At 33.7% G+C, this 18,881-nt stretch overlaps 4 protein-coding genes across 12 annotated transcripts; 1 reads left to right on the top strand and 3 right to left on the bottom strand.

Moving 5' to 3' along the window:
- Positions 1–133: 133 nt before the first annotated feature.
- On the bottom strand, positions 134–3,728 carry LOC105203598 (putative tricarboxylate transport protein, mitochondrial). Its single transcript, XM_039446516.1, has 4 exons — positions 3,244–3,728; positions 1,996–2,430; positions 1,166–1,386; positions 134–1,045 (listed from the first exon to the last, which is right to left on the bottom strand). Exons 1-4 carry the CDS (start codon positions 3,392–3,394, stop codon positions 863–865), a joined length of 990 nt encoding a protein of 329 aa, XP_039302450.1. The 5' UTR covers positions 3,395–3,728; the 3' UTR covers positions 134–862.
- Positions 3,729–4,779: 1,051 nt separating this feature from the next.
- Positions 4,780–9,143, bottom strand: LOC105203597 (SWI/SNF-related matrix-associated actin-dependent regulator of chromatin subfamily B member 1). Of its 4 annotated transcripts, XR_003269184.2 has the most exons (7): positions 9,038–9,143; positions 7,937–8,403; positions 7,726–7,853; positions 7,335–7,647; positions 5,662–5,838; positions 5,040–5,583; positions 4,780–4,923 (listed from the first exon to the last, which is right to left on the bottom strand). XR_003269184.2 is itself a non-coding variant. In XM_011172431.3 (6 exons), exons 2-6 carry the CDS (start codon positions 8,386–8,388, stop codon positions 5,544–5,546), a joined length of 1,110 nt encoding a protein of 369 aa, XP_011170733.1. In that variant the 5' UTR covers positions 8,389–8,403; positions 9,038–9,143; the 3' UTR covers positions 4,966–5,543. The 4 variants fall into 4 exon arrangements, 3 of the variants coding, with proteins under 3 accessions (XP_011170733.1, XP_011170732.1, XP_011170731.1); XM_011172431.3 differs by lacking the exon at positions 4,780–4,923 and having other exon boundaries at positions 4,966–5,583; XM_011172430.3 differs by lacking the exon at positions 4,780–4,923 and having other exon boundaries at positions 4,966–5,583; positions 8,921–9,122.
- A 640-nt stretch (positions 9,144–9,783) lies between these two features.
- LOC105203596 (AP-1 complex subunit beta-1) lies at positions 9,784–17,867 on the top strand. Of its 6 annotated transcripts, none has more exons than XM_011172425.3 (12): positions 9,784–10,049; positions 10,962–11,074; positions 12,377–12,547; positions 13,908–13,934; positions 14,036–14,281; positions 14,475–14,735; positions 14,965–15,387; positions 15,555–16,239; positions 16,390–16,645; positions 16,745–17,096; positions 17,191–17,382; positions 17,566–17,867. In XM_011172425.3, exons 2-12 carry the CDS (start codon positions 10,967–10,969, stop codon positions 17,638–17,640), a joined length of 2,796 nt encoding a protein of 931 aa, XP_011170727.1. In that variant the 5' UTR covers positions 9,784–10,049; positions 10,962–10,966; the 3' UTR covers positions 17,641–17,867. The 6 variants fall into 6 exon arrangements, with proteins under 6 accessions (XP_011170727.1, XP_011170724.1, XP_011170725.1 ...); XM_011172422.3 differs by having other exon boundaries at positions 9,785–10,118; XM_011172426.3 differs by lacking the exon at positions 9,784–10,049 and adding an exon at positions 10,324–10,504.
- Positions 17,868–18,392: 525 nt separating this feature from the next.
- LOC105203595 (40S ribosomal protein S27) lies at positions 18,393–18,710 on the bottom strand. The gene has a single exon (XM_011172421.3). The coding sequence runs from the start codon at positions 18,707–18,709 to the stop codon at positions 18,452–18,454; it is 258 nt and encodes an 85-aa protein (XP_011170723.1). The 5' UTR covers position 18,710; the 3' UTR covers positions 18,393–18,451.
- Between the last annotated feature and the right edge of the window lie 171 nt (positions 18,711–18,881).

Raw genomic sequence — 18,881 nt, forward strand, 5'->3', positions numbered from 1 at the left:
TCGAAGGTACCATAAAAGACCCATACCACGCTGTCGAAAAAATATTAGAAATCCAAAGCATACTACGTACATCTTTTTATATTTTGTTCTAAATTACATAGGAAAATTATTTGAGGAGATTAAATAGAAATTAGCTTAAATATTTTTTTTATTAACATACATTTTTTCCATATTTACCTCTATAACATTGATATAACTCTCGAAAATTCGAGAAATTTAAATTAAAATCGTTGGCAGGTTTTCCTTGTTCTGTCAATTACTGTTATGTTTCTCTCTCTGTACAAAATTGTACATAAATATATTCTATATGTATAAATACATGTATTGTGACATATGTATCTATATATTGTAGCTTATACAATTGTTATATATTATTTCTCACACTTTAGAAGTTCATATAAAGACTTCATATTCTCGTATTTTGGACTGAGATTGCAGGAATGTAACGTTGTTGTGTATTATTCTATAATGTTAAAGTAAATCACGACACAATTCAATAAAACAGTTAATTTTTATGCATCACACAAATGCAACTAGAATCGGAGGTAGTAATATCACACGATTAACCAAAAATGTAAAATAAAAGTTTGCATCCTTTTTCGTATCATAAAATTAATCTTTGTCAAAAAAATGCATTCATAACATTTGCACTATTATAATCTTTTTTTTATAAATATTGTCATTGCCATTGCAACGTTCTCTCGTCGTATATCCCCATCTTAAATAAAAATATAAATAAAATCTAATCATAAAAAGTACATTGTAAAAATATGCTTTGTAAAAAGTACGTCAACATTGAAAACAATATTTGTAAAATCTGAGAGAATGTATCGTGTAGATGTATATACAAAATGCGACAGACCTAAGGCCATACTTTGTTGAAAAGTTCCATAAAGGAATCATATATCATGAATGTTATGGCAACGTCTAAGCATACTCTGCCCAATCGCGGAATGGTTCCTTTGTAAAATGCCATTGGACCCTCTTTTTTCCACACTTGAACCACGCAATCCATGCTGCTCTTGTACTTCGAAGCTTCCAATCCCTAAACATACAAAGCGGAGATTTAGAACAACAAAGTTTAATTATTATGAATACAAACATTAATAGAGTGATATTTTTTAATATAAATTATAAATATATGTGAGATGCATTATATGCATACCTGCATTCTAGTTTTTATGACATCAATAGGCGTGTTTCCAAAAACTGATGCTGCACCAGCAACTGCACCAAATGCACCAACCACAATTTTAGGAACGCTTTTAGTATTGTCACCCCCTTTGTACCAATCTTTTAACGTCTCCATCACAAAGAAACGGATAGCTTGATTGGATCCTTGCTTCAAGATTGTGGGCATTACTCCCTGGTACACTCCTTTAAAGCCTACATACAAAAAAAGCTCATATATTATTGTTAATATCATGTTTAACACTATGAATATATAGCTGAATTATATTAACTTTTAAAATAATAAAATAATTTTCACAAAAAATTATTTTATTTTTATTAAAATTGCTTTAATTTAAAGATGTCTTCATATAATAATAATTATTATTATTATCTCCATATAATAATAATTATTATTATTATTGTATACATAATATTTAAATCCTAATTTTTAATATAATTTAATTTGTAATTCATTTGATACATTCTAACTTTTTATGCAACATCTTTAAACAATTATTATTTAACGTGGAAACAAATTCAATATTATTTCGTAATGTACTATGATAAAATCACTACATAAGCACATGTTGCAATATGACCCACTTAAACAAGTTATGAGAGTCTCACGATAAAATTCCACTTATTTAAATTATATGTATGGTCTCTTTTAATATTTCTTTTTTTCTTTCTATGTTACAATTTGATTGCAATTTAAATTTATTCAATTTTTAATTAACATAAACATAAATTAAAAAATAAAATTAAAATATATAACATTACTATATTTAAAAAAAACTAGAATTATACTTTAAACTCACTTACCATGTTCCTTCACAATCAAGCGTACTCCATGGAAAAATCCCTTGAATCTCGGATTCGCCGATCGTTGATCGTTGATGAATTTCACTTTAACCGTTTCCATCGGAGTAACCGCGAAAATAGCTTCGCATACACCAGCGCAGAGACCGGCAAGAAGTCGTCTCTGCGGATTGAGCTTTCCATCCGCGTCCACCAATTGTTTCTTCACTGACTCAAAAGCGCCAAATCGCACCGCCGACTTCGGTATCGAACCGTAAAGCAGAACCGACAGGCCTCTGTACAAGCCGAAGAATCCGCGAGTCTTGACAGTCTTGGTGACACAGTCGAATATTCCTGTGTATTCTTTACCAGCGCCAGCTTTTCCGTCCAGCTGCAGTTGCGTTTTGACGTATTCAGTGGGATATGTGATGCAAATTTCTATGCCCCCGGTAATACCACCTGAAAAGCAATTGTACTCTCAAGTATTTATAAAGACAAAGGTGTCTTTAATAGTTATACATGTATATATATGCACATGTCAAGTAAATATTAAAGGAGTTTTATTAAAAAAACTTGTTGATTTGAAAAAAATAGTCTAAAGAATTAAAAAGTAAAAAAATAAATTTAAAAAAAATACTTTTTAATTTTTTAAAATTTGTAACTATTAAAAATCCTAATCTAATTTCCTGTTTTAGAAAATAGACGCTTGTACAATTTTAATATGCAAGAAAATATTACAAAAATATGATTGCAATACAATTTTTGTATCTCAATTTTTTTTAATTAAATTTTATCAGTACATCTACAATCATCAATTCAATTATAAAATCGTTAACATAGAGTTGGAAATAATCGTGTAAAGTGACCATAATTCACGGTCATTCCATTACTACGAAAATTCAGATAAGCGCGATGACCTTGCAAAGAACGTAGATATCCACATAAACGCGCGCGCGCAATCGTGCGAAACCACGCGATCGCGCGATCCCTCATGTTAATCGTACGATTTGCCGGAGTGCACTGACTCCGGAAAAAAAGGAAAAGAAAAAAGGAGGCTCTCATGATGCACACGTTTCCGCGATCGGCAAACGAAGCCGCGTTACGTGGTGCATCCAGGCAGGTGTCAGAGGTCGGCGGGTCATGGGCGATCGCGCGAGCGAGCGAGCGAGCGAGCGAGCGAACGAACGAGCGAGCGAATAAGCACTTTCTCTCTTTCTCTCATTTTTCCTTGGAGGGAGAGACGAGGATGGAGAAAGCGAAGGATTAACGTACCGGCTATGACCCCTTTGAGGCCCAGGTTGCCAGAGGCGGCGGCGGCGGCGACGCCGGTTTCGCTCATCCATGGCCTGCGTGGAAACGGTAACGGGCCGCGGCACGCGCTCGCCAGCAATCGCTGCTGTTGCTTCTGGCCGGTCAGATCCATCTTCGGCGCGGATTCAAAGCCGCTAGACGTGCTCCAAACGCGCTGCCGCCGCTCGTTCACCTACGCCTCTGAACACCGCCGAGGCTGGACTGCTGAGTCGATTGACACTCATGTGTGCGTTCCGATCAGCCGCGTAACGCACCGGTTTCCCCCCATATTTTCCCCCTTCCGTGACCAGCAAACGACGACGTCGTCGTTTCGCTTGACATTGTTGCTTCATCCTTTCCTTGCCTTGTACCCACTTGTGCCTTGCTTCGCCGAGGCACGTTACACATGAATGTATCATAATACACGTACACAGTACACATGCAGGAAGACGCCAATGACTGAAGGGATCTGTTGAATTAACTGCGCTTGCTTGCACAATCTCCTTCCTCTCTTTCTCTCTGTACTTGAAACAAAATAAAATAAATGTTAATACTTTGAAGAAAAAAAACATAAAAAAATATAAAAACAAACATGACAACAGATTTTAGATCATATGCTTGCAATGTCAATATTTGCTAACATTTTATCAACAAACGTTTACTAAACTAGTACGTGTGTGTATATATATATAGCACACATGTGTGTATATAATATTAGAAAATATTATAATATGGCAAATATATAATGTAAGATAAAAATAACATATATAAATAACATTATATGTTCTTTATATATATTATGTTTTATATTATGTTTAAAACAATATTTTATATATGTTATATTATTATTATATATTATGTTACATATTGTTTAAATGTTGTAGCAAATATTTCGTATCATATATTATACATAAACTTATATTTCAAAAAGATTAGTATTTCTGAAAAAGTTTGTATCTAAATAATACTCTAGGTAAAAACTGTAAACTTACAAAAAATTGTTACATTTTTCTCATAAAAATCAAATGTATATACGGAGATAGTAATAGGATCGTAGCAAGAACTTGAGGTAAAAAAAAAACGATCGTTTGCCATTCAATATACCGATTTGCTAAAACTCGCTTTGCACGATTGAAGTGTATGCCTGTGTGGAAGTCATGTGTGGGTGCATTGAATTATATTTTTACAAAAAAATGAGTAAAAGTTAAGATTGGACAGAAAATGTCTTGACGAGGGCACCAATTGGGCCTGTTGCGTTCCTAGTCATCAAGTTGAGTCCATAGTCCACGGCTAAATGCAAGAGTGCTTCGTCATGGAATCGCGATTATCTCCTTCCAAAATCTTCAAAAAGTAGAGCAGTGTATATTGCATTTAAATTTTACATAATATAGAAAAAAAGATAAGTATTATAATGAAGAGATATTATTGTATGATGTATTATTGATGTAGTAACCAATTTCCATTCCAATTTATTTGTAGGCAATCGTTCATAAATCTTGCAGGCGCTTTTTCTTTCACTCAGATTTTCCATTTAATCCATTCAGTCAGAATAATGAACAAAATGTTAAAATGTTAGATAATTGACACGTGCTTTGCAATGATCGTTTATCATGAATGAGTACAATCACGTGATCTGTTATCTCGCCGTACGATTGCAGTCGACTACAACAGATAATTGTAACAAAAAATAAATTTTATGACATATTTTAAATAAAATATTCAAGGTATATTTAATACATAATTTTCACATATAAAACAATTTTAATTGTATTTCTTACTATTATATTAAAGTTGAGTCACACAATCAACTGTTATCAGTTCTTGATTGAAGTGTTGTATGATATGTACGTACAAATAACTGCGTTGTTGATCATACCATATGCACGTACGATATAAGACAACATTTATTCATCACACGATCACAAGAACAAATTGACTATTATATAATAAAAATTGGAAAAAAATTTTTTTGTAAATATATAAAAGAAAAATATTTTAAATTGAAGAATGACTCATTAGTTCTGTATATCCTGTATATAAGAACGTTCCATAATCAACGACGACTAATTATGTAGTTACATTTTTTAAAAATGCAATCCATTATTTTTACAAATAGTTTTATATATTTTGTATCTTATATATACGTAGATATTTTAATAAAAATTATATCATTACTTATAAATCTTATAAATATCAGGGCATACTAAAAATTAGGACAGTTAAAAGATCTAGATGGTATGGATATATTCTTTCTCTAAATGTTTCTTTTCTAGATGCTGTATCTACCAGCCGGGTGTCGTGTTTGCTAAACGTCGCATACGTCTGAAAAAAAACAAATAATCAATCAAATATCTCTAAAATAAAATTATATTGTATATTCCTACAAAATCCACTTCTTACCGAGTATTTCGGTCTTGATCGCGTATCTTCTTTTCCATTTCTGCGTCTGTTAGAGTTTCTAAAAATGGTGCCCATTGATCAGCCTCTGATGGAGGTCTGAAAGGAACTTCTACAGTTGGGAGAGGTGCTTCAGAAAATGCATATGTTCTTTGATGCCACGATAATTGTCCACGTACACTGCAATTAAAAATATTATTTGGATGATAATATCTTTATTAGATGTGTAATAATAATTTATTATATACAAACGTTAAACAGTAACTAATTAAAAAGCCAAAATTAAATAATAAAGTTAAAAAGTATTTAAAAGTTATAATTTCTTTTAAATTAAACTAAATAATTTTTTAAATTAAAAATTACAAAATAAAATTGTTACTTGAAATAGTTGAAATTAACTAAATTAAGTTAAAAAGTATGAACTTTTTAGTTAATACTTTTTAACTTAACTTAGTTAATTTCAAGTAAAAATTTTATTTTGTAATTTTCAATTTAAAAAATTATTTTAACTTAACATAAATATAATACTTTTCAAAATTAACTTTTAATCTATCTTAATGTATTTTAACTTAATTCTTTATTCATGCAACTTTTAACGTAATTAATTTTTCAAAATAGGAAAAACAAACTTAAGAGCCATGCTGAATGTTGTGCGTCAAAACAAAAACTGATGACCAAAATAAAAGCAAACGTTTCGATTTTTAATAAACTTGTACAGTTTCCATTTTATTGAATTTTATTACTTTTTGTTTATATTTATTATTTGTACAACTTGACTTTAAATATAATTAGTTTAATTTATTAGTAGTTGTCTTATTTTATATTTTTTATCTATTATTTTTATGTTGCTTTGTGCTGTTTCATTAGATTCGTGTGCCGAAAACGGTATCTCTTTTCACATTCCTTGGGACTATCATTTAGACTAAGGCTTCCAATATATCAGGTGTAAGGTTGATTTGATCTGTACGTTTTTGTAAGCGGATGTCGCAGATTCATACTCCGTAAGATACAAATTGTTAGTTATTTCGATGCGTCAAGTTTTCGATAAGGCATATAATTTTTTTATTGTTATAGATTCTAAGACCTATATACACTGATGAAGACTATTAAAAGTTGAAATGTTTGCTTTTATTTTAGTTATTAATTTTTGTTTTAGCGCACAACATCCAGCACAACTTTTAACGAATTCAAATCTAAATCATCGCATAGCACCTCGGCAAATTGTTCGAATGTTATAAAACTTTCTATGAGATAAAAAAATTCATTGTTATAATAAATTATAATTGTTAACATCCTTATAATTGGATATGAAAATGTATACCATTTTTATTCCAAGTGAAAGTGTCTCTTAATTTCTGGCTTTCCTGTAACAATTTAAAATAGGAAAAACGAATTTAAGGCTCATTTTTCCTATTTTAAATTGTTATTCACAGGAGCCTTAACTTTTCGTATTTGTTTTAATTTATAATTAATTTTATTCATGTAACATAAAAAAATATTAACTTATTCAACCCTACTATATATCCCATTTGAGTATCCAAAATAATATTTCAATATTTTTAAATTTTCAACTTTGCTTATTTTTGCAATAAATTCAACTCTAATAATCTCAATAAAATTGTACAAAACGATGACACAATTATGCGATTATAATATGAAATAATTTATTGTTTTACCTGTAGGCAATAGCAGTAACAAATTCTCCGCCAAGACCAAGCTCTGCGCAAAGCTTCATTGCAAATTTCTCTGGATTATTCTCCTTCTCAGACATGTCCCATTCTACCTGATCCACTAAAGAGGTATTGCCCACGTGTATATTTAATTTAATTATCACTCTCTGATCACACTGATCCTCCAGAATCGTCTCCTGAGGGAATGCTTCTATTTGCTGCCTTATCGCCTGTGCGATTGCAGGAACAAAAGTTAACGGATTCAAATCTAAATCATCGCATAGCACCTCGGCAAATTGTTCGGGTGTTATAAGACTTTCTATAAGACAAAAAAATACATTGTTATAATAAATTATAATTGCTAACATCCTTTATAATTGGATATGAAAATATATACCATTTTTATTCCAAGTGAAAGTGTCTCTTAATTTCTGGCCTTCTATTTCCATATCTAAACGTATTGGAACCAGCATTTCTTGCTGTGCCGCATTTTCTAAATTTGCAGATGGATCTGTATCATCAAAACTATAATGGAATTAAAATAAGTTATAATTTTATTAGACATGACATAATTGTACATGAAAATTGATTTGTATTTTCTTACTTACCATAATGGAAATGTTCTAACTTTTTTATTGTGCACTCTATTGCGATTTATTGGTGTAGCTTGAGGTACTGCATCTAAATGTGAGCTGTTTGGTAGACTCGGCACCCAAGCCATTGACTTTTTCGATTTACCTTCTCTTGGCGCCGGTGGCTCAGTAGAATGCACTGATACCGCTTTGTACTTATCATCATTGCCTTCAATAATATCCTCTACTTCACTGGCTCTCAACAGTGAAACACTTGATGCAAGAACGTGCTGACTCAATCCAAGTTCTACCAATTTTTTACGTTCGTCGTTGGTTATGGATCTCCGGAACATGCCGGGATATCTCTTGTACAAAGAACCGCGAAAAAGACGCAAGTAATTGCCAACTTCCGAGCCAATGCAATAGTATTCGCCATTTTCCTCTACTTGGAAACTTATAGGTTTGTCTCCATAAGTACGTAATGCCATTTTGAAGATGTTTTGCTGTAAGTAGTAAAACACAGATAAAACAGATTGATACAAGATATAGTCACTAGTACTACAAAACGTTTAACAAAACTTCCATCAATATCTAATTTAGTCACTGGCTTTATCTAAACTATTTTCCTCCTAATTTAAATATGTGCTGTAAGATGCAAAAATATACTTGATGCAAGAAAATACTAGGGTATAAAGTTGTACTTGATGCAAGGTAGTTTTACAAAGCACTTAACAAAGCTTCCACCAGCATTTACTTCATTCACCAGGTAATATTTAAACTCTATTTTTTCTGACAATTAGAATATATGCTAAATGAGATACAAAAATATGTATTTGATGTAAAGAAGTGCTGGGGCACAAGAATGTACTTGGTGCAAGATCGCTAACTTGAATATATATGAAGTTCCGAAATTATAAAAAAATTAGTGATGAGATCAAGCAGGCGGCACGAGATGGACAATGTCGAAAACGTTGTTTTTGAAACAAATATAGTAGGTATGTATATTTAGTGCTTACGAACTTTCTCTATCGCACTTGGCAATAAGAATATTACATTCACTCGCGTTTACAAGCTGTTATAAATCTTTCCGCGAAAGACGAGTTTGTTTACGTTTTCTTGAACACAAACCGTACGCACAAAATTCGCTGCCGGATATAGTGGGATATACCAAGTTTGATTGTTTTTCTTCTCGTAAACTAACGAGTGTGACGGGTGCGTTCCGATATGTGCCGGTAGTATACGAAAGATTATGGCACACGTGACACGAGATCTGTTCATTTTAGCTGCACTAGTTCAGAGGTTATCATTCTTCTTCCAATATGAGGGGAAAAAAATAAACTGTAAACTAGTGCAGCTAGTTTAGCTAAATAAAAAAAACAAGACTATAAATTATAAATTTTCTGGGCCATCAGTACATTATGAAGCATACTTGAAGAAAGATGTCGAAATCGCTCGATGTGATTCGTCGGATCGAATGGACCTAAAGGCGAATGTGCAAGTAGTTGAGTAAATGCACCAATCAAGCTCGAGTATCATCAATTGCTTTTTTTTTTAAAGTAACTCATATTTTCCGTTTAATAAATAAATTATTAATTAGATACGTACTGGAAGGGAAAGAAAAAAGAAAATGCATTAAAAAAGAAAAAAAGAGAAATTTACATAATTTATAAGTTTTAAAAGTCGACCTCAACGATTAATTCAAATTTAATATAGAATTGTATGAAGTAAATTTTGTAATTTATTATTTTTTATAGAAGCATGTTTTTTTTATTTTCTTTGCATTTTATTATTTATTTATTTATTTTTTTTATTAATGCCGAACGCATACAGTGCCTTTTACGAGAGCGAGACGGCCAATCAGGAATGAGTCGCTTATCGATAACTAGTGGCAGCGGTTTGCCTCTCCCTTTCATGCGCGCAAGGCCTGCGTGGCCCTTGCGATAGCCCGTTATACGGCAGCGAAGTGTCACAGGTGCCCCCGGTGGGTGTATTGCACGTTTCCCGCTCCAGCAAGAAGCGCAAGATTCCCCTGGGGGCGGACGGCGACGTCACTTGTCTCGGTTCTCGGTTCGCGGAATAAAATTCGATCAGCCGTACCTCGCCCCCTTCTCCCCGCTGTCGGCCGCCGGCACGCTGTTTAAATAGACAGGTAATTAATGAGGCACGGCGCGAGCAGCTACGGCGGCCCCGCTCCAGATGCAACCGTTCGAGATCCTACGTAATGTTTCAATTTGCTCTCTTTTATTCCACTCTGTTATTGCTCGCGAGCGCGCGCGCGCGCCACGCCACACCGCTCGCTCGCTCGCTCGCTTATCGCCTATCGCCTCGCGCCCCCGCGATTATCTATTTCCCCGAGGCATTCCCCTCGCCCTCGGCTTTTCCCGACCAGCTCCGCGCTGCTGGTAAATGACAGCTCGATTCGTTGGAGCGAGAGAGTTAGCGCTACGCCACCATAGATTCTGGACATTGATCCAGTCTCGAGTTCGCTATATAGCGAAATCTTATTTAATTTCACATACGTGTCTCTCTCTTTCTCTTCCTCTCTCTCTCGTTCTCTCTCCAGTGTGCAAGAATCTGTTGCCTCCTTCGAATTTATCGGTGCAGGCGAGAATCTTTGCATTTCTGTTACAGCACAGATATCTATCTAACAACTAGATCGTTTAGTATAGATATCTGTATGTTACAGTCTTTCACAACTTTGAGTTTTTCACAACCTTAATATCATTTTAATGTAATTAGATTGTAGTTGAGTACTTCTTAAGATAAATTAAAATTCAATTTTACAAGATAGAATGATGATTATTCAATTTCTCATAGAAAATAAGATAACGTTAATGATTTGTTTGATTACTAAATAAATAAGGAGTTGGTTATATGATTAGTTACTAAATCACTCTATTTTTATAAGGAAGCAGTGCTAAATTGATAGAAAGTAGATAAGAGTAGTGATGGTTCTTCAAATTTTGTGTATATTTGTATAAGCAATATATTAGCTTTTATATCATCAGAGATATATTGCAAATTTATATAATGACATTTCTCATTACATGTGCTACTACAGACAAGATGACGGACTCCAAGTATTTTACTACGACGAAGAAAGGGGAGTTATTTGAGCTCAAGTCGGACTTAAATAATGAGAAGAAAGAAAAAAAGAAGGAAGCTGTAAAAAAGGTAAATAAAAAAAATTTATTGCTGTACAGAAGATAATAACTCTGGTCTTGCTAGTAATAACTTAATATTACATATGTAATAAGCACTTTCATGCAGAATAAAAGGTAATATATTTGGATTATTGAGGTAAGTTATGAAATCTAAGATGAGGAAACTTCAATCTTAATTTTAATGGCTTCTTTCTACAAAAAATATTTCTTATATGTATGTTACTCTTCTTATCTTATAATTGTTTGATAATTTCCTGATTAACATATCCTTGAATATGTTAAGAGAGTTTTATAGTCTAGATCACAAAAAAGTGATCTATTTTTTTAAGAATGTTTTTAAACAGAACTGCTGCACATATTTGTCTACTTAATTAAATGTTTATTAGTTTTTATATTACGTAAATTTAAGAACACATTTTTCAAGTTGGCAGATTTCTTACAAAATACTGAAGCTATTGACTTTGGCATATATGTAAAACATAACTAAAATTAATAAAAAATATTGCAAGTGATTGAAATGGTGTAATTTTAAAGAATAAATATCGCTTTTTTAATAAAAAGTGATAGAATTTAACAATTTAATAGTAGTTAATTTATTGATCATCATAATCCTAGTTTAGGTGATAAACTGTACATATAGTTTACATATATATTAAAGTTTAAATTAATAGCTTTAATAATTTTTAAGAAATTTCATATTAGCCATTTGAAAAATGTGTTTCTTAAATTTACACAATATAATTAAGAAACAGAACTAACAAACATTTAGCCCAAATTTCTAGATATGTACAAGTAAGTATGTACAAGTAGATGTGTAGCATAGAAAAATATATGCAGCAGTTTTCATTAATAAGAATTCTCAAAAATAGGTCAACTTTTTCACGATATAGACTAGAATATCTGTTTAATGTATTAAAAAAAATATATATATATATATATATATATATCTTGTACATGGAGAGAAACATGTTTGTTGTATTTTAATTTTAAAATGAATTAAGAGAGCAATGCATCAGCATGTAGTCTAGCAAGTCGTACTTGTCTATGATTGCATTGACTGTGCTTCTTACATTAGTGTACAACTAGAATAGAACAAAAATGACATAATATACAATATACATGTAAATAATATACAATATAATGTAGCGATGTATAGTAGCAGTTATGCAGACGTTAACTGTCTTCTTTTAGAAAATAATAACACAAAGAATGAGATTGACTCTAACAAAATGAAGATGGCAGATCTCTGTACTTATTAAGAATGTTACATTTACATTGTCTTGTTTAACGTATCATTGTTCTGTCTGTCCAGGTCATTGCTTCCATGACAGTAGGAAAAGATGTGTCTACACTGTTTCCTGACGTAGTGAACTGCATGCAGACCGACAATCTGGAACTGAAAAAGCTGGTGTACTTGTACCTAATGAACTACGCCAAGAGCCAACCGGACATGGCCATCATGGCAGTCAACACATTCGTCAAGGTAACGTAGCTTAGAAACTCGTCATTCAATTCGTCATCACGATTTTACTTATATATAACGCACCTTTACCCTTTACATATATTTCTTAATGACACTTGGATGATGTTCAGTGTCTTTGTAACGTTTGTAACGAGAAGCAAACTAGATAATTATTGTATTGTTGATAACAACCTAATCAGATTGTAAATATAATTGGATATCATCCTCCTTTATTGGATATCATCCTCGTTGTGCTATACATTTTACAGCGTGCCTCGCACTGTATTACAGACTGTGCTTTGCAAATTACAGTTTGCACAGAGCTGTCTGCGTTATGGGACGGAATGTAATTTTTTCGTTCATTACGACTGGAATTGCTTATTTTTCAAAGGGCACGGGTCTGGATTTTGGTTGTTCCAGTTGCATTTTAATAACAAGCTGTTATTTTTGTGGACGATGGATAATGTGATATAGCGGTAACGTTTTTTTTCCATCTGTTTAATTACAGAAACCAAATTCCAGAATGTACTCCGTTAGGTATTATATTAATTATATTAATCTGTGTATATTTCCGTAATACATGATTAATTTATCAAAAATTGAATAGAGTAATTAAAAATATCATTATTCTTCCCACTGCTAATGCACTGATACATACGTCTTGTTTTTTTCCCGGAATTGAGCATGTAACGTTTTTTCGAGAAGTCACGCAATTTTCAATTTATATACGAAACGCTTGAAGCAAATTGTACATTCTTCACAGCGCTGTTTGTTTATGATGTAAATTTATTAAATCGGTTCTTACATCGCAATTTTACGATACCGTCTTGGATCGAAGAATGATACATTCGAACGTTAATCTCTTACTCGAGAATTTCTAATGCAGCAGCATGAAAATTGTGATTTCTTAAATGTTTATTTTACACGTATTTTTGCATTACCAATCGGTGCTTGTATAAAGATGATATTTAACTGCACGCAATTCGTATCATATTCAAAATTTCAATGTATCTAATGAATGTAATTTCGTGTTACAAATAATATCTCATAACTCCATTAATATAAATACATTTGTAAATATATTTTTCTATATATTTATATGTTAGATAATATATATACCATTTAAGTATCTCTATTTGCATGATGCTAATATTAATGTAACACAATTCTCAATCTTCATTCGCCAAAGTTATGCCACAACGATTGTAAAGAAAGAGAAAAAAGAACTAACGAAGAATGATATCTCGTGCTCTTTAAAAAATGATCAGTTCTTGAATTACATACTACTTTAAATGGCTGATAAGTATAGTATTTAACACTTATTAATAAAAAAAATGGTGACGGTGACCAATTTGACCTTTTTCGTTCTGACACGCAAAAGGAGCTAGCGACATCTCCGATGACAAAGGTACCAATGCTATTTTCTATTTTGTTAAAGTTCATGGGTTGAGATAGATAGCCACTACTGTGACTAGACTTGAATCCCTGGCTTGCCCGATTTTTGCGCAGGACTGCGAGGATCCAAATCCGCTGATTCGCGCATTGGCAGTTCGTACGATGGGCTGTATACGCGTTGACAAGATAACCGAGTATCTGTGTGAGCCGCTGCGCAAGTGCCTGAAGGACGAGGACCCGTATGTGCGCAAGACCGCAGCCGTGTGCGTCGCCAAACTTTATGACATTAACGCGGCCTTAGTCGAGGACCAGGGATTTCTGGATCAGTTGAAGGATCTCCTGTCCGACAGCAATCCAATGGTATGTAAACCTTTCTTCGCTCATATTAGAACTTGATAACTTGAGAGATATCACAAACGTTTTAAAATCTTAAACAGATATTTGATGAAAAAACATTGTTTAAAAAAGTGATAACAGCAAAGGCGGGAAATTTGTAACTTATCGTTACCTAAAGATAACAATACTGTAGATAATACGTATCGAATGTTATTAGGTTGTCGCGAATGCGGTAGCTGCTCTGTCTGAGATCAACGAGGCCAGTCCGAGCGGTCAACCGTTGGTAGAAATGAACGCGCAAACCATAAACAAGTTATTGACGGCGCTCAACGAGTGTACAGAATGGGGCCAAGTCTTCATCCTAGATTCACTGGCGAATTATTCGCCCAAAGACGATCGTGAGGCGCAAAGCATCTGTGAACGGATCACTCCACGTTTGGCGCATGCTAACGCCGCAGTCGTGCTTTCTGCCATCAAAGTAAATGCGAATAAATGATGGGTCCAGGAAAACAATATGATTAGCCCTATCTTATACAATTTATTTAAAAATTTTTATATTCTAAATTTAAATATTTCCACCAAAATCTAACAACTCACAAGAATGGGATCATCAATTTCTTCTCTTGGAGCCTTTAAATTTATTGTTAAGTCTGTGCGAGACAACTAGAGATAATTTTATATTAATCAGATTTATTTTGACATTTTAGGTATTAATGAAATTAATGGAGATGCTACAATCAGAGTCGGATTTCGTCGGTACACTTACAAAGAAATTGGCACCTCCTCTCGTCACATTATTGAGCTCTGAACCGGAAGTTCAGTACGTGGCATTGAGAAACATCAATCTTATCGTGCAAAAACGACCAGACATTTTGAAACACGAGATGAAAGTATTCTTCGTCAAGTACAACGATCCCATTTACGTAAAATTGGAGAAGTTGGATATTATGATTCGTTTAGCATCGCAAGCCAACATCGCGCAAGTCCTATCGGAGCTAAAAGAATACGCCACTGAAGTTGATGTAGATTTTGTGAGGAAGGCTGTGCGGGCCATCGGTCGCTGCGCCATAAAAGTTGAGCCATCCGCGGAACGTTGCGTCTCCACGTTACTAGATCTAATACAAACCAAGGTGATTACAGATATTACGAGATATATCTTAAAATAGAATTTTAAAGTATATTCTTAATGTAATTTTATATTTCAAAATATTTTATATTGAAATTTAATCTTTAAAAATATTTTTATATTAAAATTAATATTTTAAAATTAATAATTCATATTTCTAATTTTTCTTAGGTAAATTACGTTGTTCAAGAAGCGATTGTGGTAATAAAAGATATCTTCCGGAAATATCCTAACAAGTACGAAAGCATAATTTCGACTCTGTGCGAGAATCTGGATACACTCGATGAGCCTGAAGCGCGTGCGTCCATGATATGGATTATCGGAGAATACGCGGAGCGCATTGATAATGCCGACGAATTGCTGGAGAGCTTCCTGGAAGGATTCCACGATGAGAATACGCAGGTGCAGCTGCAGTTGCTCACCGCAATTGTCAAACTGTTTCTGAAGAGGCCCACGGACACACAAGAGTTGGTTCAGCAAGTGCTCAGCCTGGCCACACAGGATTCTGATAATCCCGATCTACGAGATCGCGGATTCATCTATTGGCGACTGCTTAGCACTGATCCGGCAGCAGCTAAGGAGGTAGTGCTCGCAGAAAAGCCACTGATCTCCGAGGAAACGGATCTGCTGGAACCAACCTTGTTGGATGAATTGATTTGTCATATCTCGAGCCTGGCATCCGTTTATCACAAACCTCCCACGGCATTTGTAGAAGGCAGAGCAGCTGGCGCTAGGAAGTCATTGCCCGCTAGAAGCAACTCGAACGAGGACTCCAACCGCACAACTGCACAACCCCATGCACAAGTCATACCTGCTCAGGATTCTCTGATCGGTGACCTTCTCAGCATGGACATTGGTGAGTAAATCCTCTAAATTAAAAGTAAAATTAAAAATTAGAAAACTAAAAAATGTATAATAATATTAAAAAGATTTAATGTGCAAATGTTTCAGTTTTAAAAAATTGCAACTATATTGTTCTTACTTATTTTTATTTACTTATTTCCAGGTGGACCGACGATGGTCACACCAGCACCTGCACCACAGTCCTCAGGATTAGGATTGGATCTTCTAGGTGGTGGCATCGACGGAATCTTGAACAACGACAGCACGACTGCACCAGCCGTTTCCCAGACCACAACGGGTCTACTCGGCGATATATTTGGCTTCAATCAAGGTCCCACGTCTTACATCTCTCCTAAAGTTAATTGGCTACCTGCCGAAAAAGGCAAAGGCTTTGATATCTGGGGCACATTTTCGAGAAAGTAATTATTATAGGATATATGATATATTAATGAATAAAAAGAACATTCAATATACATTCCTTTAATTGTAAATAATTATATGTGCAAAATGTGTCATAGGAATGGGCAAATCAGTATGGACATGACCTTCACTAACAAGGCGATGCAACCCATGGGAGGATTCGCAATACAGCTCAACAAAAATAGCTTTGGATTAACGCCGGCAGCCCCGTTACAAGTGCCGGCTCCCCTAAGTCCTGGATCGAGTATAGAAGCGAACGTTATACTGTCCACCGCGGGTGCGGTGCAACGTATGGATCCTTTGAACAACCTTCAAGTTGCTATCAAAAACAACATCGATGTTTTCTACTTCGCATGTCTCGTACCTATGAACGTGTACTTTGCAGAAGATGGACAGTTAGACAAGAGAGTGTTTCTTTCTACCTGGAAAGATATACCTGCACAAAATGAGGTATCATTCGTCTACTTTTCTTCTATATTTATCTCAAAAATGGTCTAAATGTTAAGACTCGTTAAAAGTGTTCAAGAAACACATCTCTTTGCAGGTACAATACACATTAAATGGAGTAATGTTGACCGCGGATCAAGTAGTGCAAAAAATGCAACAGAATAACGTCTTCACAATTGCTAAAAGGAACGTAGAGGGGCAAGATATGCTTTATCAGTCTCTCAAACTGACGAACAATGTTTGGGTATTGAACGAGTTAAAAATTCAACCAGGCAATCCCGATGTCACGGTACGATTAAATATACCTTACATTTACATAGATTGTTAAAATAATATAGAGTACAATTTTTTAGCAACCACTAATTACGAAGATAATTGCATGAAAAGATAGTTTATACATGGTAATTTTATTTGAAAAGTAAATGTATACCATCATCAATCTTCTTTAATCGATCTCTTTTTTTTGTTGCAGTTATCTCTGAAATCTCGGTCCGTAGAAGTCGCCTCTGGAGTATTTCAAGCGTACAATGCGATTTTACATTCTTAAGTTTTGTCCCCTTTTTTCGTCGATTAGGATATTACTATAAGATGCAAATTATAAAAAACGTAAACGCGAGCATGCGCAGCAACTCATTTATAGAAGCTATCTATGTACATCCGCATGAAACTCGAGAGTATCTTGAAACACAGTACTACAGGAATCTCTGTTACAGATTGCCGAATTTATTATAAAAAATGGGCGTGTGTGGAAATAAAGATTTATGATCACGTCTATATCTTCATTTTTGTACATTGTATGTAAGAGATATAGCATATTTATCTATATATCTCAAATACACTTGTATCAACCAAAACACATTAGCTATCCGAGATACAAAAACTATAAAATTTTTTATTTTATGAAAATGTTTGTGCCAAAAACTAGATCATGTTTTAAACGTTCAAATACTTCATAAAAATTTGACTCCAAATATATTATTTATATTTAAAAATATATTAAATCCAGTTGGACAAGATTTAAAGTTTTAAAATTCTACATATATTCTGGATATGCATATAGATGTATATTAAAGAAAATTCAACTTAAACTTGGGAAAAATTTTTTAATTTTGTATTTTTGTGTAAAATTTATTTAAATATTTTGTTAATACTAAAAAACTGAAATTTTCTCACAACTTTGTAAAAAATTCATTTTGTTTCTAAAAATAATATGCAAATCTTCCATATTTACTCATACATGTTCAGGGTATTGTATATATTATAGATAGGTCCTGTTTCATGGTAAATAATGCTATAATACATATTGTGATTGTATTTATTTATCGAATATAAAGAGAAGTCGAATACATATCATAAAATTAACACTGGACCTTTCTTCTAAAAGAACATCCCTCAGTTAATCGTGCTTTGCCACCCGTTGGTGTACAAAGTATCGTGCGGCATCCATCACATTCGACTGGCCTCTGAGCATGTGAGAAAATAGTTTTGATAGCATAACAGCCTGGACACTTGACATCCATGAAGTAACTGTTAGGCTTCTGTACAAGCCTTTTCAGTTTATGTTTCCTCTTCTCCTCAATAGGACTTGGATGGAGAAAATCTCGTGCCAGTGGCATTCTGTAAAATAAATCCAGTTGTAAAAAACTCGCACTGAGAACAGACTTATGAGTTTTTTTGTCAAAGAATACATTTTCCTCTAAAGCCTTTTTTCGTATTGTCCATGACACTAAAAATCTCTCAAATCTCGACCAAAGAAAAAACTGACCAATTATATTAATCAATTGACTA

The sequence above is a fragment of the Solenopsis invicta genome, chromosome 3 (assembly GCF_016802725.1).
Source record: "Solenopsis invicta isolate M01_SB chromosome 3, UNIL_Sinv_3.0, whole genome shotgun sequence".
Classification (NCBI taxonomy): domain Eukaryota; kingdom Metazoa; phylum Arthropoda; class Insecta; order Hymenoptera; family Formicidae; genus Solenopsis; species Solenopsis invicta.

What these genes read in the sequence shown, in the direction of transcription:
- LOC105203598 (XM_039446516.1), bottom strand. Translation starts at nt 3,394, where the DNA reads ATGGATCTGACCGGCCAGAAGCAACAGCAGCGATTGCTGGCGAGCGCG. An exon ending in CTTGATTGTGAAGGAACATG is followed by an intron (nt 1,387 to 1,995) that starts GTAAGTGAGTTT and finishes TTTTGTATGTAG; the next exon opens with GCTTTAAAGGAGTGTACCAG. An exon ending in TCATAAAAACTAGAATGCAG is followed by an intron (nt 1,046 to 1,165) that starts GTATGCATATAA and finishes TTGTATGTTTAG; the next exon opens with GGATTGGAAGCTTCGAAGTA.
- LOC105203597 (XM_011172431.3), bottom strand. Translation starts at nt 8,388, where the DNA reads ATGGCATTACGTACTTATGGAGACAAACCTATAAGTTTCCAAGTAGAG. An exon ending in TTTCACTTGGAATAAAAATG is followed by an intron (nt 7,648 to 7,725) that starts GTATATATTTTC and finishes TTTGTCTTATAG; the next exon opens with AAAGTCTTATAACACCCGAA. An exon ending in GATCAAGACCGAAATACTCG is followed by an intron (nt 5,584 to 5,661) that starts GTAAGAAGTGGA and finishes GTTTTTTTTCAG; the next exon opens with ACGTATGCGACGTTTAGCAA.
- LOC105203596 (XM_011172422.3), top strand. Translation starts at nt 10,097, where the DNA reads ATGCAACCGTTCGAGATCCTAC. An exon ending in CAGTCAACACATTCGTCAAG is followed by an intron (nt 12,548 to 13,907) that starts GTAACGTAGCTT and finishes GACACGCAAAAG; the next exon opens with GAGCTAGCGACATCTCCGAT. An exon ending in ATATACCTGCACAAAATGAG is followed by an intron (nt 17,097 to 17,190) that starts GTATCATTCGTC and finishes ATCTCTTTGCAG; the next exon opens with GTACAATACACATTAAATGG.
- LOC105203595 (XM_011172421.3), bottom strand. Translation starts at nt 18,709, where the DNA reads ATGCCACTGGCACGAGATTTTCTCCATCCAAGTCCTATTGAGGAGAAG.